This window comes from Amphibalanus amphitrite, unplaced genomic scaffold (assembly GCF_019059575.1).
Source record: "Amphibalanus amphitrite isolate SeventyFive unplaced genomic scaffold, NRLGWU_Aamphi_draft 000213F_arrow, whole genome shotgun sequence".
Classification (NCBI taxonomy): domain Eukaryota; kingdom Metazoa; phylum Arthropoda; class Thecostraca; order Balanomorpha; family Balanidae; genus Amphibalanus; species Amphibalanus amphitrite.
The window spans coordinates 355,148-381,308 of record NW_024881708.1 but is presented as its reverse complement, the minus strand read 5'-3'; the positions used below and the strand labels follow the sequence as shown (position 1 = coordinate 381,308).

The window sequence follows — 26,161 nt, the reverse complement described above, 5'->3', positions numbered from 1 at the left end:
CAGGGATGCGGAGACTGACATGAGAAGTGCCGAGTCTGCGTCGTCATCAGAGCCTAGCGGTGCCGCCAGTAGGGCAGTCAGGTGGTGGCGCTCGAGTTCGTCCTCCGGCTGTACATCGGTGGGAGCTGATTGGAGACCATAGCGAGACAGTGCGTCTGGTCCCCCGTGTAGCCGACCGGGAATATGAAACATGGCGAATGACCAGCCGAAGGTTTTCTCCTTCAGACGACGAAGACGGGGATTGTCTATCCCATCTAGGGAGCGGTCTTTGAACAAGCCTAGCAGTGGCTTGTGGTCGGTCCCGATTGTGAGGTTGTTGCACCCGAGTGTGAAGTATTTTGTTTTCTCCAGTGCGTTAACCACAGCCAGAGCTTCTCCTTCTGAGGGTGAGTACCGGCTTTCCGCAGCGGACGTGAACCTAGAGCCGACGCCACACACTTTCCATCCGGAAGGGCAGCAGGTAGGTCGCAGGTCAGAACAGGTGCAGTGCTTTTGAAGCATGAGGTAGCCGAGCCCTGTTTTTGACCAGTCTGTGAGAAGACAGGTGGGTTTGGTTAGGCTGAAGGACATGATGCCCTTGTCAACTTCTGTAGCGATATGCGTTTTAGTCTCAGCGAACAGCCGAGCAAGTGTTTCGTCCCAGTAGAACGGCGTGTCTTTCTTCAGCAGATCTCTGAAAGGCAGCAAGAGTGCCTGCGTTGCGTAGAATGCCGAGACCTGGTTGACGAGTGCCATGAAGGACCGGATGTCCGTGGTATTGCTGGGGGTCGGAAAGGAGCGGATCGCCTCGGCGTGGGATGGCAGAGGACGAACCCCGTCTGGTCCCAGCTGGAACCCAGCCCAGTTCACTGTTTTTTGACAGAATACAAACTTGTCTGGGTTTTGGATGATGCCGTTCCGACCGCATAAAGTGAGATATTCCGCGACGTGCTGGAACATGTCTTTGATGGTCGGTTTGTACAAAATGCTGTCGTCTATGACTCTGTCACAGTCCTGTACGTCGACGGTTATCTTATCAAAACGATGAGTGTAGGCGTCTCCAGAAGCCTTGTACCCCTGTGGTGTAGTTCTGTACCGATATCGACCCCAGGGAGTTAAGAAGGTGGTGAGGTGCCGGTCTGACTCGCGAATCGCCACGGAATGATAGCCATTGAAGGCGTCTGTGGTCGACTTCCACTGCTCGGGTGGAATTGACATGGCCTTCTGGAACGGGGGCATGGTTGGGTGGGTCTGTCGAAGACTGGCTTCGTTCAGTGTCTGGAGATCAATCGTTCTTCTTGGTTCGCCATTGTGTTTGCGTGTGACAACCATCCTAGAACACCATGTCACTGGGTCATTGACATCTACCTTTTCCAGAACCCCCATTTCGACATCACGGTCCAAGTCACGCTTTATTTTCTCTTCCCAGTGACGCGGGACGACAGATGGAGTGTAAACTGCCTTAGGGACAGCACTGGGCTTCAGAGCGAACTCCAGAGGAGGGCCATGCATGAGTGGGAGAGGCTGATGGCTGCATGTGTTAAAAGTAGATGAAGCGTAGTGGGCAAGCAGGCGCTCCCTGAGCTGAGGGACGTCAGCTTCCGACGTCCCTTCAGGAAATGGTGGTGGGTCAGGTGCGACCGTGCGAACAGGGCAGCCGCAGGGGGCCAGTTCGGTGTCACCAGGGTCAGTTTTCGAGGTCGTCACTGAATGGACGTCTGCAGTTGGCGTGTTTTCGAGACGAGGTGATGAAGGGTAGGGGAAGGATGGTGGGATGGATCCCAGGGTTATCAGTATGTCCTTGGAGAGGTACATCCCTGACAGATCTTTCACAATGTACAGCATCTCCGGGAGTTGTTGATGGCGGTCGTCTGAGGTCAGAGAGATCGTGACAGGGAGCACACCCCACACCTGCAGGCGGGACTTGTTGGCCGCGAACAGGCGTATGTCTGTCGGGAGAAGATCACGCCGCTGGACGCCGAGGGTGGCGAGAATGTCGGGCCCACCGCAGGTGACTGTGGCACCAGTATCGGCCACTGCCGTGCAAGACGTCACGTGCTCGGTGGGGGTGGTGTGTTTGTCCCGGAGCCCTGGCACGTTAGGGACGTCCACGGAGACAGTGACGGGTAGACGGTTGCCGCGTGGCCGCATGATGCCGTCAATGTACCCGCGCTCGGGAGCGATGGCGTATCTGGTGGCCAGCTCGTATAGGCTGCCTCCTGAGATGGCCTCCTGTTTTTCAGATGGGGCACTTCGCGGCTTACCTTTGTTGAAGCAAACCTTGGGGAGGTGGCCGCGTCGACCGCACGTGCAGAGGTGGTTGAAGGCGGGACACTCCAGACGCCTGTTCTGGTGTGCGTGCTCACCGCAGTGCTTGCACGATGCTGCGAAGGATTTGACGTCGGTCTGGGGCGATCTTTGTTTCTTGTATGTGGATCTTATTCGACCGACTTCTCCACTTTCTTGAACTGTCGCCTGACTTCTCTTTGCCATCTCTCGGTCAGTAGCATATTTTTCAGCTCTTTGCAGAGTGAGGTCTGACTGGGCGAGGAGGTCTGTCTGAACATCCATGTCTTCAAGGCCTGAGAGGAGCTGGTAAAGCACCATGTGCTCCTCATAGCTGACTTGTTTGGTGCAGTCGCAAGTTATTTGAAACTGACACTGTCTAGCAGCGGCCCGAACGTTGGCTGAGAAATGGGCAACCGACTGGCCATTTTCCTGCCTCATTTTCTGTAGCTTGACCACGTGAGCCAACTTGTTCTCTGGCCGGACCAAGAGCGCTTCTAAATTGGAGACAAGCTGGTTTTCTGTTTGAGCGGTGAGGTTACTGCCATGTCGGGCAAACATCAGGTTGTAGGCCACTGGAGGTAGGGATTGTAGCACGATGTCTGGATCGTCCGATGTTATCCCTGCGAGTCGCTTGTACGATGCCAGCTGTTGCTTGAAAATACCCAGTGCAGCCTCAGTGACGGTGCCATCAGCGCTCACCTCCAGGTGGGGTAGTTTAGCGTGTGGTTTCCGATCCTGGGTAGGTGGGTTGGCGACCGTGTGAACGGCTCCCTGGTGCATTTGGAGCAGCTGGATGGCAACTTGTCCTTCTAGACAGGGCTTCTTGTATCGGCAATCAGGCCATGGACACTGAAGCTTGCTGTCGGGCATGTTTAAAGGTGCGATGATAATTCAGACACAATTATCATGCCAAATGATACGTTACAATGAGTTTTGGCCTTGGTTAGTTGAGCTCGTCTTGCCTCCCTGCATAGCTGAGCAGCATTTGTCAAACACTTCATTAGTTCATGTGTTTATTCAATGCAGGGAGGCAAGCAACTGATTCAATTTAGCACAAAACCCTCTCAGGTCCAAAACAAGCGGTTACCATGGTTACGGTCACATCTCGGTGTGACCCTTTCGATGAGTGAACCTCAGCTATTTATAAACGTAAAACAATTTGCTCCATTAGCTAACGTAGTCATGAGGTAGCACGTTTAGAGCCAACTATGAATTGCACCACTATGCACCACTAAGACACCGCTCTGCTCTGAGATTCTGCGACTCGGGCGCTCGGTACCGTTGCCGAGTTTCTCGACCACTCGGCTCGAGGCAGACAGATCGAATCAGTCGACCCGACAGGCGCTGTCACGGGCGGCTGGAGCACCACCCGCCCGGCGGCGGTGGCGGTGCGTCGGGAACATATCCGGCGCACATCTCGTGCCGCCGCCCGCCGGAGTGCCGCTCTGCTCCCCAATCGAATGCGGGTCGCGCCTCGTCTTCCTCGCGCCTCGAGCGTGCGAAATGCATCGTCCCGGCAGCGACGGCGCTTCGGCAGATTGGAAATGTTATAATTCTGGCACAATCAGCGCCGGCGAGCTGCCGGCGGCGCCCCGTGCCAACCAAATCAGGACACTTTGCATAATGCCTTTGTCGGGAAACGGCCGCGGGCCAGGATTATCGGAGACATCTGTGTTGCTCGGGCGGGCCGGGGCTCAACAGCGGCGCCAACTGAAGAAACTCGCGAATACCGCCGAGAGAAGAAGAGAGCGGGCGTCAGGCGACCTTCCCCGGGGATGATTAATGACTCTCGGCGCCGGCGGAGCGCTTTGAAGCGACTTCAATCACTTGTCCCTGTTGCACCGGAGATGGCGGAGGAAAAACGTCGCGGCGGTGGGCCGTTTTTATTGTCCGCCTCTGCCACCGACATTGATTCGGCCGGTGGGTGGCCGGAGAGCTGAGTCATTTCTAATTCAGCCGATTCAGCCGCATCTGGGAGCTGCCAAAAAGGTGGGACCGCCACGGGTGTAGCTTGGTCTGCCTGTGACAGACTGGGAGACAATAGCCGTTTTCACGACTGCCATCTGGTACAAATTTGGTGCACATCTGGTACAGATTAGGTGCAGATTTGGTCAAATCAGGTTCAGTGTGTCTCTTAGCAGCTATCAGCTAGGGGTGCACTAATTGCTTATATGCCTGCTTTGTCATATTATTAGAGAGGATCATCGATTAACCCGCGCCCCGTAGGGGGGCCGAAACGGCCCCCCTGTCCTTTTCCGTCGACATCTCCTAAACGGCTGAAGATAGCGCCACCAAATTTTCAGGACCCCTCCGGACATCAATTTTACACATTGTGACAAAATTTTTTTTCAAAGGCTATGATAGGTTGGCCACAAATGACGTCAGAATGACGTCATGTTCTGCCATTTTCGACCCAAAAAAGACCTTCGCGAGAAGAGCTGTCAGGCCTACAGCTTTGAAGATACAGAAAAATGATCAATACATAAAAGGTGTAGAATTGACAGGGCTACAAAACTGCTATCTCGGATTTTTGAAATTTATGAATTTTGACCCCTAAAAATCAAAAATGCATTTTTTTATATTTAAGGCAAAAATCCAAAAGTTTTTTGAGTTTCGAAAAAACCGGTATAAACGTGATATTACCTACCGTCTTCTATCTACATACCAAATTTCAGATCGATATCTCCTTTTCTGGCCAAGTTATAGCGAAAAAACTGTTCAAAAATGATGACGTCAAATTTTCAAACTCAATTTTTGGCAATTCTAGACCACGTAGGGCAAAACAAAGACCACCATTGGACTTCCCATGACGAGCTGCATCGAATGGATACCCATTTTGTGCAAAAACATCAACTTTGAAATTTGACCTAATTTGACCTGACCTTGACCTGACCTTCACCGGAACATAATCTAAACTGATCCCAAAGGCTGCTTGACCCACATAATCGCATTTGTCATGTAAAATGGACCATAAAACATGTATCACAAGACACTTTCATATTGTGACCCCTAGTGACCTGACCTCTGTGACCTGACCTGGTATCAGTGACCTCAGATAGCGAAGTATGTGTTTGACGAACAATGTAGCATCGATGGTTTTCAATAACTTACCAATTTACTCGATTTCACAACACATTTCTTGAAACGGTGAAAATCTAACCTTTGACCTGACCTGTGACGTCATCGGTTTGACCTAGGTCAATGAAATTTGGTCACAAGGTAGTTCCCCGGTGGGGCTATCGAACGCCGTTTGAATTTTGAAAATCGGCCGGTAAATTTCCGAGATCTCAGGGAATAAAATGAAGATATTTGCTGTAAAAGAAATTAGGTGCAGATTTGGTCAAATCAGGTGCATTCGCCGGATAGCCCGTCGTGAAAACGGCTAATACGAATAGACAGCTCACATCGAGGAAGTGTAGAGCTGAGGTACTTTACAAAATACCATGACAAAACTTCAATATTTATCAAACATACCCAAAACGCATAGTGGGATGCTGGGAACCTACTGCTACGGTATGCCTTTATAGTCTCCCAATCCGGAATATGACGGATAGATCGGCGCGGATTCCGGCAGCCACGCTCCAAAGCCCCACGCACCAGATACCCGAGTTCGCAGGCCGAGCCCGCCGCTGGCGCACGACCAAAGTGCGCGGGACTTAGCATAAATTTCACCCCCGTTGCCGAATAAATTTCCAATCAGGAAATGCGCTACCACGAAATCATTCCTCTGGCTTCGGAGAGACAGAGACAGTAAAACGCAGAGAAGATGGCTGAGGACAGTTGTATGCTGGATGGAAGACAGATGAAAAGAAAAACCACAAAACGTGCTTGGGCGTCAGCACTCAGCAGAGCCAGTAAATCATAATCAAAATAGTCTCCACCACCGTCCATTCTATTTCCAGCTTTTTATTATTCGAACTGCTTACTGCCTTATGCTGAAGACTATGTACATATATTTGTCAGTAATTTGTTCCCCATAAAAGTACCTATCATGGTACTTTTAGGTGGTACTCAATGCTATTATCATCATGGTATTTAAGTGCTAATCAAACACGAAAACAACCAAAGCAGTTCAAAAAAAGCTTTATGTGGACACAAAGTACGCCTTGAATCCAAATGCCTACGAATTAGGTACGATGCACCATTGCATCACGTGCCGTTGGAAATTCCTCAAACCATAGGCATTGATAAAACGTGCACGGGTACCTAAGTATTGACATGGAGGGACTCTTCACTCGCCTCCGTTAATGCATTTGATCAATGCATTCGATATCGATTCGAGGTCGACCGCCACCAATACTGCGAGTTTGGCCGCGCAGCATCGTGCAATGCGGCACAGCATAACCGCAGGCGTATATTACTAGCGACATCTAGTGGCAGGAGTTTATAGCTTTGCTACCAGCCGCTAGATGGCAGCAAGGGCTGGTCTTACGTCGGTGCCCGGTAACTGGCATTGCTGTGGAAATTCAAGGGTGAAGACCAGCTGAATTTGGAAATATCAATGCAAGTGCCTCATACCTACATCTACTGCCTCATCGAGTACGTCGCAACGTAACCAGCATCATCTGTCCTGACTTCCCTCAGGACAAACCCATACGCATCCCCCTCGGCCTCGCGCTTCTCTTTCCGAGCCGTCGGTCACCGCCATCAGACCATCGGCAGTAGCGGCGGAACGTCTTCAATTAAGGGGGGGGGGGGGGGGGTACTGCCGACTTTTGGTCCCATTCTTTCCATGTAACGCCCATAGGGCTAATGTTAAAATGCCAAAATCAAAGGGGGGCACGGTGCCCTCCCCGTTCCGCCGCCTATGACCATCGGCGGTGAGGGTAGGCTCCCTTTTGAACTACATCCTCTCCGGGGTGACCGTCTAAGCGGCAGGACTTGGCTGTCGCTCAGTGAAATGCTCAGTTTAATATTTTACGCTAAAAAACAGCAACAACTCGGCGAGTCTCAGGCACGCATTGAGTCTAAAGAGCAATGCAGTAGTACAGCCTCGAGACGGAAAGTACACCAGTGTACATACAGTGCCAATAGCTGTACTCGTAAGGACCAATCGTAGTTTGCCACCGCTACCCATGAATAGCAACAAACCAAAGTGAAGACGAAAAAAAAATGTATTCACAGGACACTTTACCTGTAAACTTAGCTCAGCGTTACGTAAGATAATCTCGGTGGTTTGCACTTCTACCCACACGTGACGCATATTTACCGGTCCTTTCCGATCACAAGACGCAGCTCACAGCATCCCGCGACCAACTCAAGTCAAAGTTATCATGACCGACTTATGGGGGCCACAAGCCATGCCAGTAACAAGATCTCTCTGGGCTCATGATAGACCCAATCACGAAAAACTGACCCGCGCAAGGGCTCTGCTAGCCCGCCGGCGCCACCCCTATCACATCTGGGAAGAGGGCGCCACATGCTCTACATAGGCTAAACATGGGAAACGAAACGTGGTAATGCATCTGCACTCTAAGCGTAAAGAAGAGTTCCTGATCTTCAGCACTGCTGCCAGTCTGCAGTTAACTACTGCAAGAAAATAAATCACTTCAAAATGACAGACTTGTCAGTGTGAACACAAGATTAAGCAAGGATGGTATCACATTTAACACATCGGAGCTAGATGGGAGACGAGCCTCCTTCCAGCTCAGCGCCCAACACACCGCCAGGTGCCTCCCCGTCTTTGCTGACCGAGGCAAGGGGAAGTAGGTCTCCGCTAGGTAGACCAAGAGCCGGCTCGGCTCAGTGGCTACCGAGCCAGTCAGCACACACAATGACTGCAGCTCTGGACACCAAACGACTATCTCTGTACCCAACGTTAACTCTGCACTCCGAGCGCCGGCTCATCGCACCGCCAGTGTTGAGACCGGCTCATCGGAAACTCAGACCAACTCACCAGCTCAGTGCTCCTACTCGAGTCGCGGTATAAGCTCAGTCAGTGAGAGCCGGACACCGGTGATTCTTACTTCGCCGGGACACTAACTTGGTGTACCAGCACCACCCGTTCCTCTGGTCGCGCGGCACCAGCCGGCCTGCTCAACACCACTCGCCAGCACCTGTCCTGGTGCGGAGCATCAACAGAGCGCCAGGTTGACCCTTGAAGCACGGTACCACAGCGCAACCGTATCACACCGTCTACCCAACCACCAGGATCGCACCAACATCTCTTCATCTCGGCACCGCGTCTTCAGTCCTTGAGGACCGCGGAGAATCGGCGTGCTCTCGACGACCGGACCAACAGAGCCGCACCACGTACCCTGCTTTCCCACATCTCAGCGGTCATCGCCGCTCCTCCTCTCACCACTCCTTCCACCAGCTCCTCTCCCTACTCTCTCCCTCTCCCTCTCACACACTACTCGGCTGCGAAACGTGCACCTTGACTCGCTTCGGCTTCCCGCGCTTTCCCTTAACCTTGCGAGTCGATCCTGCAGAAGCTACCGTGGAGGTTGAATCTGCCGGCGAGGAGGCGCGCGACGCCTTCTCCCACAGCTTGCTGAGGCTGTCCTTGAGGGCGCCCTCCTCCAGCCGTTCGCCGGAGTGGGTGGCGAGTTCGCAGCCGTCGCCGAAGAGCGCTGTGCGTACGGTACGACGCTGGGTGTCGCTGTGCTTCTGACAGCGCACCGAGTGGGTGCACATGTGGCGGGTGCTCTCGGAAATCACGCCGCATACCTGGTGGCAGAGAATGGGGAGGTCAAACGGGAAAGTGGGGGTGACACTTTTATGTAATGGTCTCACTGAAAAATAAAAATAAATAATAGCAAAAAATTGCAAAGGAAAACTGGTATTATCCAACAAAAAAAGCACAACATAAAATCGCCGAAGCAAGGCACAAGCACAACACAATATCTCCAGCACAACAATTTTCTCTGATCATCTCCAGCAGAATCCACGACACAAGTTGAACACCCCTCAGCGTAGCCGTGCGACTCACCTGACTGAAGAGCACCTTACGCTCCTCCTCGGTGAGCTGCTCGAACTGGATCGCCTGCTCGGGCGTCGACGGCGATGAGGACGGGTTGGACGGGTTCGACTTGGTGTCGGAGTCCTTGTCGCCGCCGCCGTTCTTCCGGTTCTGCTCAGAGGGAGGCAGTGAGAAATGTTAGTTAAATGAGACATGAGCTGGGTGAACAGACACAATTCTCTGCTGGTGAGATCAACAAAGCTTATGATCTGGTTTGGTACAAAAAGCCCAAAACTGCAACGACACTAGCAAGGATCGGAACAATTAAGAAAAAGACAAGCTTTTCGAAAAAGTCGGCAAATACAGTATTTCGTCGGCTTTTGAGTACTTTATGTAATTACCGACGAGTGAAAAGTGTCCAGCTGCCTACAATAAAATAAATGCCATTCCACGACCAAAAACAATACCAAAAGTCATTGTCCTACGTATTCATCGAACAACGAAAACCTAGCACCCCTCCAAGGCGCGTCACCACCACCCCTCACCTTATTCCTGCGCGGCGACAGTTTATCCCTCTTTTTCTTCTTCCTCTCTCCGGTCCACTCCTCCTCCTCCTCGTCCTCGCTCAGGCCGTAGTTGGTCTCGCGCTGGTTGTTGGCGATCCTCTTGCTCGCCAGCCGGGACGAGTTGCGGCCCAGTCCGACGCACTTCTCCAGGTGCGGCGCGAAGCGGGTGCAGGCGATGCTGCGCGCGCAGACGGGGCACTTGGCGTCCGGCGGCCGCTTCATCAGCTCCGGCTGTCCGAGCACGTCCAGGCCGGGCGCCGGCGGGTCGAGCAGCCGGAACTCGTCCTGTTCATTGCCGTCCATCCCCTCCGCCTCCATCTCACCTGTCTTGGCCGCCCGGTGCACCTGGATAGGGTGGGGGAGGGGTCAGGATGGGGGGGGGGTCTGCACAGCTTGAAGGAGAGAAGCAAGTTTTCACTGCAATTTCTAACTGTTAAGTGTAAGGAATAGCAAAATTTATATTTTGGTAGTAAAGCTTTACAAGTAAGTGACCTGCAAGGCTTCTGTATATCTTCGTAATGGGTTTAAAACATTCAAAAGGTCATGCCAAACATCATTCTTGACACATTGCGCTGCTAGATTGCACTCACAAGTCACAGGTATTTGCACCTCATGATACATTTTTGTCGCCAGTCAAGGGGAGCACTCAGGAATCACACTGACACACTTAGCTCAAACACACAAATAGAAGGTGCTTACATCAAAGCAAACAGCAAGTGTAGTCTCATCTATCAGGATCTCTGCCATGGCCTCGCTGAGTTGGTCCAGCATGAAACCACCCTCGCCGCGCACCAGCCGGCGCACGGTTCTGTCCAGCTCCTTCAGCGTCTGGTCTGGCATCACGTCAGGCAGAGGGCCCTACAGGCGGATCTGGTCCCTAAAAAGTGAAAGGAGGCTGCAGATGAGATATCAGCTGGAGACAATGGAAACAGGTGATCAAATCAAAATTAAGTCAGGTTAAACCCACAAGTTCCAGTAAAGTAAACTTTGTCCTTATAATGCTTAGAGTGATGCCACTTGAATGATTTTGGACATGTAATGCACCCAACAACAGGCTGAGGCCTCAGGAGGGGCAGATGTGCTGGTGGTAATCTCCGGCCTGGCCTACACTCAGACCATCTCAAATCACGCGGACCCATGGTGTGCATTTTGTGTGCATCTGCATAGCGGTATTGGTATTTAGGGTATGTAGGCATTAGGGCCTTGGTGTATAGCTCAAGCTTGAGCTACCAAGTAATTCACCCATCGACTCACCGACTTACTCACCAAAGTCGATACCAAACACAGCGAAACTCAGAAGCGACGGCTGACCGCATAAAAAGTTACTGATAAGCTTCCATTTGCACTTAATTAGCGTTATTTTATCCAAAAATTTTATCGCCTAAGTTCTATATTTTGGAGCACTGAAGACAAACATAACGCAAAAGTAATAGTTTAATACTTTCTAAGATTTGATTTATTTTGATGACATCATAGGTTTTGTGAACTTTAAATCAAAAATGTTATCTTTTTTTCCTTAAAATATCTTCTAAATGTTCCGATTTAGCTCACCTGCAGTTTTTACGTATTGATTTGTGAAATAAGGGTAATACAACCCCAATAATACACAAATGAACAATAAGTTAGGGCGACTAGCAGAAAAACTATGATGTCATTTCTTATTTCTCTATCAATAGTTAAGCATTTTGGCGGTTTATGTCAAATGTGCCGAATGCGCTCTAAACACACAAAAGTTCCAGTGGATGATGGACGCCGGTGAAAACAGGGCGCTGGAGGGCATATTAGTCACGTGACATTTGGAACTTCTCCCGCTTTATGGGCCTTCTATATGCCAAACGTCACGTGTAAATTTGACGAACCTTGATCAAATCGCCCCAGGCGCCCTGTTTTCACCGTCGTCCTGGATGATGGGGCATTTCATTTATGACGGGAGTGGACATTTTTTGTGCATACTTAATGCTAATACTTAATATTTAATCACATGTACACTTGAAGTTGTTGAAAAAGGATCCCAAAGTGCTCGCTTTAGTTCAACTGAATCTAACCTAAGGTACCTACTTACGTGATACAGCGGTTGGATTAGTTGAAAATTGTTTATATGCTACTCTCTTGCCCGGGTACAAAATGTGGCTAATTCCATCAATGACCACACTGCAAAATATTGTTCATGGGTCAACGAGCGCACCAGTCCAAGTTAAAAAACTGCACCAACCTTTTAAACAAGGCTGGAATGCCAGACTGAAAAAATACACGTTATGCCAAATATGTCTGGTGTAGTGGCGGCCCGCAGGATTGCGCCAAAAATTTTGCCGCACTTTTGGTGTAACTTCATTTGCACTGAATTCAGTGCATGGTGGCCATTGATTTTTTTGGTGCAGGGCGCGGTCACAATTTTTTGGTGTATGGCAGTCACCATTTTTTTGGCACGCTGGTCAATCTAGCAGCAGATTCGCTCTGCGGCAGCTCTGGAGAGGCTCAGGACGAGAAGTTCCCCGCCCCGGTCGTCTTGTGCTCCGACTCGCGAGCTGCCCTGAGTCGACTCGGCATTAGTAGAGCAGACGTCACACGAAGGTTTTCCAACCAAGGAGAGGCGCTGTAGGTTTGTAGGTTGTAGGGTAGGTTTGTAGGTTTGAAGGTTGTAGGTTTTTAGTTTGTAGGTTTGTAGGTTGTAGGTTGTAACTTGTAGGTTAGGTTAGGTTAGGTCAGGTTAGGTTAGGTTTGTTGTTTTCCTAGAAAGAAGCACCTCCGGGTATGGCGCCTCTCCTTGGTTGGAAAACCTCCGTGTGACGTCTGCTACACTAATACCGTCTACTCAATGGAGCAGCCGTCCCGGTGGCCGGTGAGGCCTCCGCCCTCGGCGCGGAGATAGGTGACCTTGTTGAACATCACCGAGCATCGTGAAGTAATCCCCTGCAGTGGGTTCCTGCCCAAGTTCGTGCCCACTGCGGGATCGAGGGAAATGAGAGCGCTGACGACTTGGCGAAACAAGGGGCCGCCCTGCCCTCGGACGCCCGCTTGCTGACCCGGGCGGTTCATTGTGCGGCCTCGCGTCAAATGGCGCGACAACTGGTCCGAGTTACCATTCAAGCCACTCTTAGCTAGCCCGCTGCCACTCCCCATCCCCGGAGAGGACCGAGAGGACGCCGCCGTTTCGGGGCACCTGATGAGGGCGGGTTACTGGGTCCGCTCGCTCCAGTAAGTGCACCGAATCGGCCGTCTCCGCTCCGCGGCGTGCCAGCAGTGCCCGGACAAGCGGTGCCTCGCAGTGCTTTGCGCCGTGTGACGAGAAAAGGCTGATGTGAGCACGTGCTGCTCCGCTGCCCGACCCTCGCTGAATTTTAGCGCAAAATCGCTTGCGCTGAATTTCAGCGCATGAGGGTCTCACGGGCGTCCGGCGTAGTGTAAGGATGTTTTCCAGTCTGGCACCTACCTACCTACGTGAAGCCTGCACTTACGATACCTAATTCCAAACTGCCATAAACGGTTAATATTTCCCTGGCTGACTCCATTGTGTTTCCCATGCTTAATCTTTCACAATGCTATTCCAGTATAGCAGTTCAACATAGTTCCATTAAGAGTCTGCCCCACTCTACATAATTCAGCACCCCTCTCCCCCTCCCAGTAAATTTACACTGCACCTTTTTGGCTGCACGGTCTGCACTCTGTAGTCTCTTGTAAAAGATGTGGCTCTTTACAAGCAGTCTGCTCCTTTTGGTCTTCTGTGTCCGTACTGTCCGACTCGAGCGGTGTTGCTCAATGCGGGCCCTTGCCCTGTCATGTCTGTGCCGTCCCTCACGCCTGCTCCTCGTTTCTGCCGTCAGGACGATGCCGGTGCCGCCGGGTCCGCTGGCGCTGCTGCGCTGCCGTCCCCAGGACGTGTTCTCGACGCTGGAGGGCGACGAGCCGATGGCCAGCCAGCCCGACTCGTACTGTTGCCGCTTCTGCCCGCGGCCCGGCAGTCGGCACGTGCTCGTCTCCGCCGATGAAGACGGGGCGATTAAACTGTGGGACTCGCGGCCGACCGCCCTTCAGCGCGTCATCCATGGTCAGTGGGACGAGGCGGGAAGGGGAGGGGGAGATTCGTGCTACGAATATCTCTTGTGGGTGAAATATAATGGAATTTCCTTTTTTAGAAGTCATTGCTGATTTAATTTGGTAGGTACTGGGAGTATTAGTTGGAATGTTAGCAAATTATTACACTGGTGTGTTCTAACGGCTTTGCTTTTTCATCATGTACATAATCTTTTATCTAATTATCTGCTAAGAAAGAAATATACTTCGTTTGTGCATTATTTGTTGTCTGCGCCGGTCACTTCATTTGTGTATTATTGGTTGTCTGCGCCGGTCACCTGCACAACCTCTTTCATACCACCCTCCGTCACATTTACAGCCGAGGCGGCGCACACTAACGCCATCTACGAGCTGGACTGGTCTCACGACGGTCGACACCTGCTCTCCGCCGCCGGAGACCGCACCGTCAAACTGTGGGACGTTGGAGAGGTGCAGCTGACCCAACTGGCCGTGTTCTCACGTCACTCGCGAACCGTGAAGACTGTCACCTTCCTGCAGGAGGATCCCTGTGAGTGGAGGCGCGGGGTGGGGGGGGGAAGGGGGGGGGAGGTAGGTGGGTAGAGCAGTGTACATATAATAAACTCGATGTGATAGTCGTAGTTAATTTGTGGCTGGATATGGCAGGATAAGGAATAATACCATGCTCTTTGGCAATAATCGATCTGAATGAATGCTGGTGACTTCGTTTCTATGACAAGTCATTAGATATTTGCCATCTGAAGCACTGAATACAAAGAACGATGACTTGGTATCTATCAGTCTGACGTCTGCTCTGCCGTTTCAGGTGTGTTTGCCTCGGGAGGCCGGGACGGTGCTATCGTTGTCTGGGATGTGCGGGTCACCAAACAGGTCAGCCACGAGATCCGGCCGAAAAGGCTCGACCCAGGTGAGCACCTTCAGCACCCTGACTCGTCACCGTGTGTGGCGTCAGGTTCAGCATAATCTTAACTCTTGCTCTAATGATGACATGTCTCTCTCTAGTGATTATGTCATATTGTGCCTCTGATTATGTCTCTAGTGTTTATGACGTTTATGTCATACTCTTAAGTTGTCATCCTTTCTACAGTCCATTGCCCCGAAGCCATGAGATATTTGAAGACGCACTAAAGGTGTAAGAAGTGAGAATTCAGCCTGCACGATCCATTGTCAGTCTTTACTGTCCAGTGTCTCCGTCATCAGTGCTCTGACGGTGCTGTTCCACTGCAGACTCTCGTTTGCGCGGCGCGTCTGCGGCTCGCCCCGCGGAGTCTACCGACACTATTAGTTCACTGGCGTTCCGGGACGGCACTTACCTCCTGTCGGCGGCCAGCGGGGCCAGGTACGTGGCAGAGTCCTGCTGGGGGCGGGTCACAGGCAGGTCACTGGCACACTTGCTGCAAAGTAGGTCACTGGGTGGGTTACTAGTTTCTTAGGTTTATTTTCTTTCTGGGTCTGATGACTTGGTCCTGTGAAGGAGCTGCTAATTCATGTTACTGTTTTGTTTTTTTCTGATTCCTAGAATGGGTTGCAGCTGAGGTCTGAGCACGGTAGGTCATCAGGAAATATCAGTGGGCAAGGGGCACTACACCTCATCTCTTCAGGACGTCTATGGTCGTTTTGTTGGTCAGGTTACTAGGGTCATAGGTCTAGCTTACTAGATGTGTCAATTTTTTTATCGAATGGCAATATTTTCCCGCTCTGTTGGCTCAATCTGACCTCCCCCTCTCTCTCCCTTCCCCCCGTCTTTCTCCCCTCCTTTCTCAGCGCTGTGAGCGTATGGGACCTGCGGAAACTCTACTCGATAGCACAGCGTCAGTCGCCACCCGTCTACCGCCTGGATGGAGCTGAGCCCGGCCGCGGCGTGGTTTCCATGACAACCGACCGAGAGCAGGGCCAGCTGTACGTCAGCCGCATCAATGACGTCATCCAGCGATACAGTATGACCAGCTGGACGGCTGACCCCGGTGAGCGGAGGGGCCAAGGGACAGTCCAGGGGTCAGGTTTTTTCGGGGGGGGGGGGGAGGATGGCACGGTTGGGTTCTGGCACTGCTTTTGGGTGGCAGGCTCTTGCTATAACATTTTATGTATGTAATTAAGCTTTAATATTTGCGTGTGCTCAGTGTGCATTTAATAGTGGAGAGTCACACAGATGTGTAGCGGATTACCTACCTTATTTTCTGTTTTATGGAGTTTATGTGTTATTTCTTGATAAACCGAAGCATTGGCTTTCCTCGTTTGATTTTGAAGATATCGTTGCAACCAGTAGCGTTTTGGCAAATCCCTTTGCTCTCCTGATCTCTTGAACACCTGACCGCTGACACCCTTCTTCTGACGCCTGCCTTCTAGTATCTTCACTAAAACATCACTAACCCGTAACTTACTGACGGCTCCCCTGTCTCCGGCAGCGGGCACCTTTACGGGGGCGCAGTGCGGCTCGTTTTTCGTGCGCTGCTCCGTGTCGCCGAACGGCGGCTGGCTGGCGGCCGGCGGCTCGGACCACTCGGCTCGACTGTGGTCCACGCGGACAGCGGGGCCGCCCGTCGGCAGACTCGGCGGTCACACAGACGAGGTCACCTGCGTGGCCTGGAGCTCCGACTCCAACACGGTGAGAACTGGGAGGGGAGGGGAAGAGAGGAGAAGGGCGGAGAGGAATGGAAGTAAAGTTTAAGAACTGAAGAGTAAAGAGAAGGGACGTCAGTGATGTGAAGTGGTCGGAGAGAAAAGGAAATTAAATGTAACAAGAGGAGCGGAAAAGGAGAGGTTGGGAATTAAACGAAAGGAAAGGAAGGGAGTGTAGATGAGAAAAGAGGAGAAGAGAGCAAGGAAGTACTTAGGAGGAAAGACTGATCGTATTAAAAGGAGGAGAGAGGAAGGGAATATCTTTCAATAAAAACACATGAGGGAAGAGAAAACGGATGCATTGGATATAAAATGAAAGGGAGAAGGGAGTCGACTGGAAAGTAAGGGGAGGTAGTAGGTGAGGCCGGGGGAGAGGGGTGTAGACTGTACAGTGTCACGGGCTCAGTTGGTGTCGGGTTTGTCGCCAGTTTTATAAGGCGTTCAAATTGTGAGACGTCATATGCATACGCATTTGTATGATTTTATAGAGTCGCTGGCAATGGTGGTGATTTTGTGTAGTTAACTTTCATCACTGTTACCGTGTGGTTTGAATAATTTCCACTGCGTCAGGTATTGTTCTAGGGACTACAGGTGTATCTATAAGCCCAGTTTCGTTCTCGGTCTCCGAATAACATCCACTGTACCCGGTTTCAGCTGGCGACAGTGTCTGACGACCAGCACCTGCGCCTGTGGCGCACCGACCCCTGTCCTGGAGACACTGACACGAGGGAGGACACATCCGTCCTCACCATGGAGCGCCTGGAGCCGCCCGCGTGTAGCGAGTGCGGCAGCTGCGGTCCCTCGCCCGGGGCGACTTCACCGCTGCCGCTGTACCCCCTCTGCCGCGAGACGGGCATACGGTGGCGACCGGCGCCGCTCCGAGTGTTGTACGGGTCGCCCGGCGCCGCCGCCTCGGTCCGGCAGGGTGGGAGGAGGACTCAGGCCTCCTCCGCCGCCGCGAGGTCGTCGGTCCTCTCCAGCTGGGTGTCAGCTCAGAAGGAGACACCTGAACCGACAGCCACGAGAACCTCTCCGAGAAAACGCCAGGTGGAAGAGGAAGGAACAGAGGACAGGCCGAGCAGCAGAGGGCATTTGTCGCTGGCATTGAGCCCGTCCAAGATGTGCTTTTCTCCGGGAAGTACGTCCAGGAGTGGTCAGTCGACGCCTGTTAAAAGTCCGTTCAAGAGATTCGCGGTGACGCTGAGTCCCTCCAAAGCGGGCACCTCCACCGCGGGAGCGGTCTCGCCCACTGGGACCAGTCCCGGCTGCTCGAGCTGGAGTCCCACTCGACGCTCTCTGAGACTGTCGCCTTCCAAGAGTGGCCGAGCGGGCACACCGACAGAGAGTCTGGGAGCCTCCTCGACGGCCGGCTCCCCTAGACGCTCCGTGCTTGGGGACGTGAATGACGAGCGCGTGGTGACCCCGACCCCTGCGGCGCTGCGCTGGTCGCCCTCGAAGGCAGCCGTCACTCCCTCTCCAGACCCTGCCGGGAGTCTGTCCCGGTCCCCTCACACGCCAGCCCGCCGCTCGCCGCGGAAGACGCCGGCCAAGGTTCTGTTCTCGGGCAGTCCGGCGGCTCGCGGCGCCGCCTGCCTCACCCCGGAGACGGGCCGACGGCGGCCGGCCGACCAGTACCGATCTCCGACGGCCGACCTGCCGAATTTCGTGGTGGATGGTCGCTCGCCGCACCGTCCTCTGCCTTCGCGGCCCCGCCGAGAGCCGCAGCCCGACTGGCTCACCTGTCTGTCGCAGAGGAAACGGGCGCAGCAGAGCCCCGCCGCGGCGCCTCCGGCCGCCAAACGCAGTCGTCGGCCGACCAGGGGAAGGAAACAGACGCCCGGGTGAGTGTACCGAACAGGTGCGTGCGTGTGTGCGTGTGTGTGTGAGTGCGTGCGGGGGTGGGTGCGGGGGTGGGTAGGTGGGTATATGTGTATAATTTGTTGGCGGAATTTGGAGTGGTATGATCGAGATTGCGACCGATGGTGGACCCGAAAAAAGAAAATGTTCAGCCTAGTTTTGCTGCTGGCTTTAGGAACACTTTCCTGTAGTTTTCGGGTATTTGGCTTACTCTGCGAAGTTCAGAACCGTAGAACTCTTCAAGCTGTTGAGCCTTCCAACGTTTGTAGTATTCGTTGCTAATGGTTATAAATCTGAATGATAGGTGCGTCAGGTTTTTTTTTTGTAAGGTTGGCTCTGTCGCAGTATTACATTTTGATTGGGTGGTATTGTCTGCTCTGCCAGGAACATCGACAATATTCGGACTGTTTTTAACCGTGAATGTGTAGCCTTTAAGGGGCTGGCTGTGTATGCATTTGTAAGCATTTACATTTTAATAAATACTGATGAGATTTGAACATCAATGCAGGTTGTGTTATAAATAGCTTTGTGAGCCAATTTCGAATGGTTGTAGCTTTTCCCTCTATGACATATACCCAAAGAGCTTTGATAACGGAGTTGGGGTGGATGGAGTTATAACCATCTTCCCCTTAAAATAGCAGAGCAAATGTGCGTCAAAATATACAGATCTAACGAAAGTATGACACAGAGAAAGACGGGGGCTTAAATAATGTTTGCATGTATTACTCGATATAGATGACATTTCGGCATTAGCTTTCTGGACGCTTCGATAGCACGATGGGAGCATCAGGCAGCCCCGACAATGCACAGACACACTGACAGTTACGATATATAACTTACCCTCTTCCCTTCCCTCATCGTACATAGCTGCAACTCAGGCTCTCAACGAACACGTGTTTGACGCGTTTACAGCCGAGCAAGTCCGCGCGTTACGTGCTGCTGTTCAAAAGGCACAACTGTGGTCCAGGCGGCAGACGTACTATCACATCACTAACGCATACAGGTGACAACAAAGACGACCCAAGAACGGCGCTCTTGCAGCCCTGTCCCAGACTCCCAGCAGGGTCACGGAATTGCTACAATCCGTGCTGAATGAATGAGGCTTACGGGGACCGCGGACGCCTCCCGCTATTGGAGAAGCCATAACATCAGGCTTGCTCGATAGAAACACTCCTGGCACCGGCGGCGGCGATGGGCTGGAGCTGAATCTCACCAGCCTCCGCTTCGCCCGCGACCCCGCCGGCGCCGGGCCCCCGTCCAGTCCACCCCGTCCCACCCGACCCGTCACTGACAGCCGCACTCCTCTGCCACCATGTCCATGTACTTCTTTAGCACCACCATGTTGTCATCAGGCAGGAAGAGCACGTGCAGACTGCTGAGCGCGCTGGGCACGCAGGAGGGCCTCTGTACCATCTGCTCGGCGCCTCCCAGGCCCATGTGCTCCACCAGACTCTGCACTGTAGCGTGATTGGTGGGCCGCTGCTCCTGCGTCAGCGGAAACTCGCACCTCCCCAGGCAGTGGTAGGCGTCGTAGCCGCTGGGCGCCACCACGAACGAAGACCAGCCGATCTCCTGGAAGTCGATGTAGAGCTCGCGGCGCTGACAGCCGGAGGGGATCTCGGTGAGGTCGGCGTCTCTCCGCCGCCGGCCGGTGGATGCAGAGCGGGCGTGACGCACCAGCTCCTCTGTCGGGAGAGAGGGGGAGGAGTCAGTGGGACTAACGACACGGTACGGGGTGGCACGGAACGGTACGTAGTCGTACCGGTAAAGATGACAGACCTGAAGTGAGACGACAGACGGAAGCGCATAACGTAGTTGTACTAAGTACCCATGTATGCAAGCACACAAGAATGGCGAACATGCAAAGGGCTGCATTGCAATTGAATGTGCCTGTCCAATACCATATGATAGGTAATCGGTTGATTGTACGACTGATCGTATCTGGCTGCTGGACATGCGCTGTCCCGACTGAACCAAATCAGCAGTTGTAGACGAAGAAGCGTAGACACTACGTGACTACTGCGAGACATAACCCTCCTACACGTCAAAAACACGAGCCCATGACATGCAATACATGTTGTATAACCAGGTGTGGTACAGAAAACAAGTGCGATTTTCTCCAAGATGTCAGGCCTTTGTACGCTGTCGGCTTTCCTTTCGTGTCTTGTCATCGCTTGTCCAGCTACCGTGGACAATAGGTCTCCGATTTGGGGAGGTCGGGGTCTCCCCAGACAGGCGCGGCGCCCACTCGGCCTGTCCATTCATCGCCCGGTGGTGTAAGGGAGTGGCGCCGTGTCAATTAACCGATGACAATATAGAGGGAGAGTCATTGCCGGTGACTCGCTGACCGTTTGCTGTTTGATGGTGAAGTTGAGGCTCATGTCTTTGTGAGAGCCTGGTGATGTTGATCCGTGCCCGCCGACCACTTACCGTTCAGAGTCTGGTGGTGTGCCGTGCGGTTGTCCACTCATCGTTGATAGTTTGGTGGCGGAGATCCGTGCCCGTTTAGTACTCACCGTTCAGAGTCTGGTGGTGCTGACCTGTAGGCATGTTCCCACTGTCCACTCACCGTTAAGAATCTCCCCGCTGATCACTCACTGTTCAGAGTCTGGCGGTGCGCCGTGCAGTTGTCCACTCATCGTTCAAGGTCTGGTGCTGCCCCGCGAGGCTATCACTCACCGTTCAGGATCTGGTGGTGCGCCGTGCGGTTGTTACTCACCGTTGAGAGTCTGGTGGTGGGCCGTGCAGTTGTCTACTCACCGTTTAGTCTGGTGGTGCGCCGTGCGGTTGTCACTCACCGTTGAGAGTCTGGTGGTGCTGGGCCGTACCCGCTCACTTGACTCACCGTTCAGAGTCTGGTGGTGCGCCGTGCGGTTGTCGCGGCTGTAGAGCACCAGCAGCGGCTGCCGGTTGTGGTGGTGGCCGCGCCGCGACACGTTCAGCCTCTGCCACCAACCGTCGGCCGTCTCCTCAGTCAGACTCAGCGCCAGCGGCCGTCTGTCCGCCGTCCCCTGCCCCGTCACCGCCGGCCGCACTCGCAGCACGGCCCAGCCGGCGGCGCCGGGAAGCAGCGCCGTGTCCAGCGTCCGGCCGCCACCCGCCGACACACGCACACGGCGCACGGGCGCCGCGTGTGACACGTGCGACACGTACACGTGCAGCTCGGCCTCCAGGAGATCCTCCGCCGGAAACGGCGCCACGTCGAACTGCAGAAAGTCGGCCGAGATGGGCTCTGGAATCAGATAGATGGGAGCGACATTAGATAACGTCCACATCTATCACAGCTCTATACCACGGCATATGCAGTTTACAGATTCGAACAGCGTTGATTATTTTTTAAGAATAACAATTTTGCAACTGGCGTACCGGAGACGAGTTTCTTTGGAACGATCCCGTTTCAATTCCTAACATTGTGTGTGAAATTTATAATAACTTTAATAACTATTATAATAATTTAGTTATGACACTAAAAACAGCGACTTGCAGCAGGCCTTACGTTCCACTCATCTGCTTCCGTTCCCTTGCTCGTGAACCGGTGAGCAAACGTCTGGCGGAGCGTTTACGCCAAGTTATCTCATTCTCACTTGTTTCCCTCAAACTGCTCACCATATAGGTATGTACAAATGTGATCAGTATCTAACTTGCAATCCTCACCTGCCTCTCTGAGACTGCGCACCACGTTGGCGTCATAGGGCGTCGGCCCCCTCCACCGTCCTCGGCCGTCGGCCACGCTGTTATAAAGGTCAACCATGAGCGCCGGAGGCGGCGGCGGCCGCCGGTGGCTGAACTCGACCTCTTCAGGGAAGCCCAGAGCCTGGGGAAAAATAGGGTATGGGTGTCACACGAATAACACAAATAAGCAGTGGTATATGGATAAAGCTGCGAAGTTTGATCTTAGAAGATAGGTGTTATGTTCACTATGTGAATAATTTGTTGTGCCGATGTATCTTACTTCAATAAGGGAGTTAGTGTTCCGTTTTTCATGCCATACAGTCTCATCAACACATTTTTGCCCTTCATTAATTACCTTGTTTTAATACAGCTCCTACCTTGCTTTGTTAATAAACGGTGCTGTCCTTACGCTCTTAGCTGTAGGTAGTTTTCAGCAATTTGTAAGCTGTAACAGCTGTAATAGTGCTTTAGACATGACTGGCGGTGGGCAGGCACCGCTGTCGACCGCCGCCATCGCTGTTCACTTGAAGAACCCATTTGTCGGAAACCCCGAAAGCAGCTGGGCAGTCCACGTAGATCCATTTACGGCAATAAAATACATGTCGCCAAACCGCAAAGCGTGCCTTGTGGCTGGTTTGATAACTGGACAAAGCGTAAAAATGTCAGGACAACAAATCACTCTGACCGACTCACTCGTGTCGTCCTTATCGACATGTGTGACAAGAGCCGATGCATCTATCAAAATTGTCTGAACCGAGTCCGCTGTTTGGCTGTCGGGAAAGCCCTCGTGGGTTTTAATTAGTGGAATTCAGTCCGACGCAAAGTTAGTCGAAATTGCACTTCGTAAATGCATTGATGATTTATGGGAACAAAATAGGATCTGTAAAAGGACTGTCATGGAAAGTTTAATGCAAGCATGACATATCACTCCCATTGACAATTGAAAGGTAGGGGTTGTCCCATGGTCTACCTTCACAAACGAGGAGATGTTCGTATGAGTTGGTGGTAGGTGTGCAGTCAGAGTCCAAAACCAAGACGTTGGCGTTCTGTGCTTTTTTCAATCTTCACGCAATAATATGCTAGGCGTAAAACGGCTGGCGCTGACGCATCAAAATATATCAATTTAACAATCAGATTAGGTATTTGAAATCAACATGTTCCCACCCATGTCAGAAATTGTATCCGTTCAACCAAATTTAGACCAATCCGCTAACTACCTAACCAATAGGCCTTTTCTGTCCTCGAACAAATGAATGCTTGGCTTGATGTATTAGGATAAACCCTTTATTGAACCACTTCAGAAACATACGAACAAAGTATAAAAAAAAATGATCTGGCTCGACCACCGGCTTGTTCGCCGTTGGGACTGAGCCCGTCCGGTAGGTTAGACAATTATGTCTAATAGATATTCTCGGCTGCAGTGAGACAGGTCATCCGGCCACTCAAATGGTCCCCCTGGAGGGACATGTTCATATTGAAATCGGCCTCCCTAGGCTGCCTTGGTGGAGCGACCGTCAGCCCCGGGAACCGGAAATAGTTCACAACTAAGAGGATAAGCTGGTTGGTCCTGAGGATAAAATATGTAGTGAATGAGCATGCTTATGTGCTTGATTGCTAAAATAATACCTGACAGATGCGTATTGTCCAGCGAAAACGCTGAGCGGCATCGCACGCATCGCAACGTCAACTACTATTGATGACAGTGACCGATTAGCCGATTAAATTTATCATGAAATGGTAATTAAATGAAACGTATCATCATTGAAGAATTTATAAAATTAGGACTTTGTTTGAGCAATGAAGAGGCACAGCCGCAGTCACAGAGCCTCAATATTTCTCACAAAGAATGAAGGGTTTCTGAAATTCCAAGAGTCCAATCGATCGATAAGTCACTTAAATGAGCCAGCTGAAAGAAATGAGACGAGATGACGAGATATGAAAAAAATATGTCTTAGCGTTGGTTTTTGTGTTCAGACATATTTTGACATCCTCAAATGAGTTTTCTTTTGTAGTAAAGGCCGACATATTCTTCCCAATGTAGAAAGCAGCGTCACAACATAATGTATCGCAAAGCCTCGCCATCGACCTCATGGTGACACTGATCACGTACGTATTTGTCCACTTGTCAGCATAAACACCAGCGTAATTGCAGCACACTAGCTTGCCTCGTTCTCTGGCGCCACTCTCGGTCTCACCTGTGCCAGTCTTCTAACGTCTGCCGAGGCCGGGTGTGCTGTGTGCCGAGGAGGCGCTGTGAGAGCTCCTGTCACCCAGCACGCTGACAGCACGAGCCGCCACATCACCACCGTGCGAGACGCGTCCATCGCTGCTCGAGTCGTCGCCGACACTGGTGGGTCGACGAGCCGCCGGTGACATCGCGACCGACCGCCCCCGCCCCCGCCCCCGCCCCGCCCCCGCCGGGACACGGCCGACACACCGATCTCGACCAATCAGCTGTCAAGGGGATGGTCATAGGTCAGGGTAGGCGGTGCTAGAAAACGACGGCCGCTTGAAAATATCGGTCACAAAATATTCATAACATGTTACTTTGAACTGCCTTACCGAGGAATGTCCCACCAGTTATTCCTATTTGATGGCTGCATTTTTTCAATGTTTTTCAAAGCCTTTATTCCAGCATCGCATTTTTAGGAAGGGATCAAGCTATTGTGTTCACTTCTCTCGACTCGGTTTTATTTTATCCAAAATGATAACGGAAAATTGCATTCCAGATCATCGCGTTCATCTTCAATGATCCATCGAATGCTGTGTATTCTCTGTCAAACATGGATTGAGATTATGAAAAAAAAAAATTGTAATATTTTTTTTCGGTCGAGGAATTCACTTCCAGTGAGGGCGTTTTTGCGGGCATTTTTTCTCTTCCGCTTTGCTCTTTGTGGTGGAACTTGTGCCACCAGACATGGCCCCCTGCATTCCCACATAATATATCAGTTCTATGAACGCTATTGTTTCAAGATGATTCTTAACATTGCCTGAACGTATCTTTTAGCATGGCATAGAGTGTATGATAAAAGATATAGGTACGGATGCGCGGTATGTAATCTTTATCACGTATAATACTTTTCCCGTGCCCGGGTGTGGGTCTCAGCCAATTTCGCCATATTGGGAAATCATTTTGCCCACTCCCGATTATCTATAAAGAGATGAACTAAGAAAGCCAGAAAGAAGCGGAAAAACAATCAATAGCTCTCTATAAGTTCCATCTGAAGGAAAGAGATAATTTTCCGCTAAATCCAACGGTGAGGCTAGTGGAGGCCATCAAAGGTAACAGCCTCCCGCAAAGTGTCCCGATTTTGACAATTTGTCATTGATTGGCGATTTCCTAGTCGAGACGCGTTAAATGAGTTATACTTTGACCATAAAAAGTCTGTTTGAAAACTTGACCGGTCAAATCAAGGTAAGTACCTGACCAAAGAGGTCATGCTGGCTGCTGCATACTAGTAGATTTGTATTGTTGCGATGAACATATTTCAGGTGCTTTCACCGTTCTACCATGTCTCTATGAAAAGCTTTTGTGGAAAAGCCGCTAATAGTAATGACCTGCTGTGGCCGAACATGACCATTCGAGTGACCGCTGGTCATTTCATGCACCCTCTCCATTGCATATGAGTAGATACGTCATGATTTTGAGAATATCTTGCAATTTTGACGTGTTTGGTCAAAGCAGGAGCCATATGCTGGTCGCGTAGCTCAGGCGGTAGAGCGTTGGACTCACGTCCCGTGAGAGCATGCGTCCCGGTTAAAACAGTCCGGGTTCGAAGCACGACGGGCGCTTGACGGTTATGGGCCTCCTGACAAGTATGGTTGCGGTTGGTGACAGGCCGTTGCAAGGCGAAGTTAGTGAGGCGACCGGCCGTGCGCGGCTATGTGCGTATGCTAAATTTCGGACTCCGGATTCTGTCATAGACCAGGAATTGCGCGATCGAGGGGTAGAGGGCAGGGCCAACACAACAAGTTCCGCTTAGCGGGGGCTCTGTCCTTGTGAATGCTTCCATTTAAAAGGTTCGGACTAAATTTATGTAAAAAATGTGCCCCCATTGTTTTAAAATGCTAAGGTCACAAATCTGACCTGACCCCAGGTCACAGATATAAAAATCCGAGGAATTCGGGCTGTGAGTACTGATGCTCTTCTGCAGTACACCGCGTTTCAAGCTCCCAGGCAATAGCTTGTAAGAATGGCATAGGAATGATAGAATGGCACTTTTATAGC

General features: G+C 51.8%; 3 protein-coding genes across 4 annotated transcripts; 1 reads left to right on the top strand and 2 right to left on the bottom strand.

The window, feature by feature from the left end:
• Positions 1-7,380: 7,380 nt before the first annotated feature.
• Positions 7,381-11,157, bottom strand: LOC122385273 (ataxin-7-like protein 3). Of its 2 annotated transcripts, none has more exons than XM_043373417.1 (5): positions 11,002-11,157; positions 10,435-10,612; positions 9,715-10,080; positions 9,200-9,340; positions 7,381-8,937 (listed from the first exon to the last, which is right to left on the bottom strand). In XM_043373417.1, the coding sequence occupies exons 2-5, from the start codon at positions 10,573-10,575 to the stop codon at positions 8,614-8,616; spliced, it is 972 nt and encodes a 323-aa protein (XP_043229352.1). In that variant the 5' UTR covers positions 10,576-10,612; positions 11,002-11,157; the 3' UTR covers positions 7,381-8,613. The 2 variants fall into 2 exon arrangements, with proteins under 2 accessions (XP_043229352.1, XP_043229353.1); XM_043373418.1 differs by having other exon boundaries at positions 10,990-11,131.
• A 564-nt stretch (positions 11,158-11,721) lies between these two features.
• On the top strand, positions 11,722-18,764 carry LOC122385283 (denticleless protein homolog). The gene is made up of 8 exons (XM_043373428.1): positions 11,722-11,785; positions 13,557-13,780; positions 14,126-14,314; positions 14,591-14,692; positions 15,013-15,124; positions 15,550-15,749; positions 16,191-16,390; positions 17,059-18,764. The coding sequence occupies exons 2-8, from the start codon at positions 13,561-13,563 to the stop codon at positions 18,247-18,249; spliced, it is 2,214 nt and encodes a 737-aa protein (XP_043229363.1). The 5' UTR covers positions 11,722-11,785; positions 13,557-13,560; the 3' UTR covers positions 18,250-18,764.
• A 199-nt stretch (positions 18,765-18,963) lies between these two features.
• On the bottom strand, positions 18,964-24,276 carry LOC122385282 (bone morphogenetic protein 2-like). The gene is made up of 4 exons (XM_043373427.1): positions 24,129-24,276; positions 21,916-22,075; positions 21,107-21,493; positions 18,964-19,946 (listed from the first exon to the last, which is right to left on the bottom strand). Exons 1-4 carry the CDS (start codon positions 24,255-24,257, stop codon positions 19,546-19,548), a joined length of 1,077 nt encoding a protein of 358 aa, XP_043229362.1. The 5' UTR covers positions 24,258-24,276; the 3' UTR covers positions 18,964-19,545.
• Between the last annotated feature and the right edge of the window lie 1,885 nt (positions 24,277-26,161).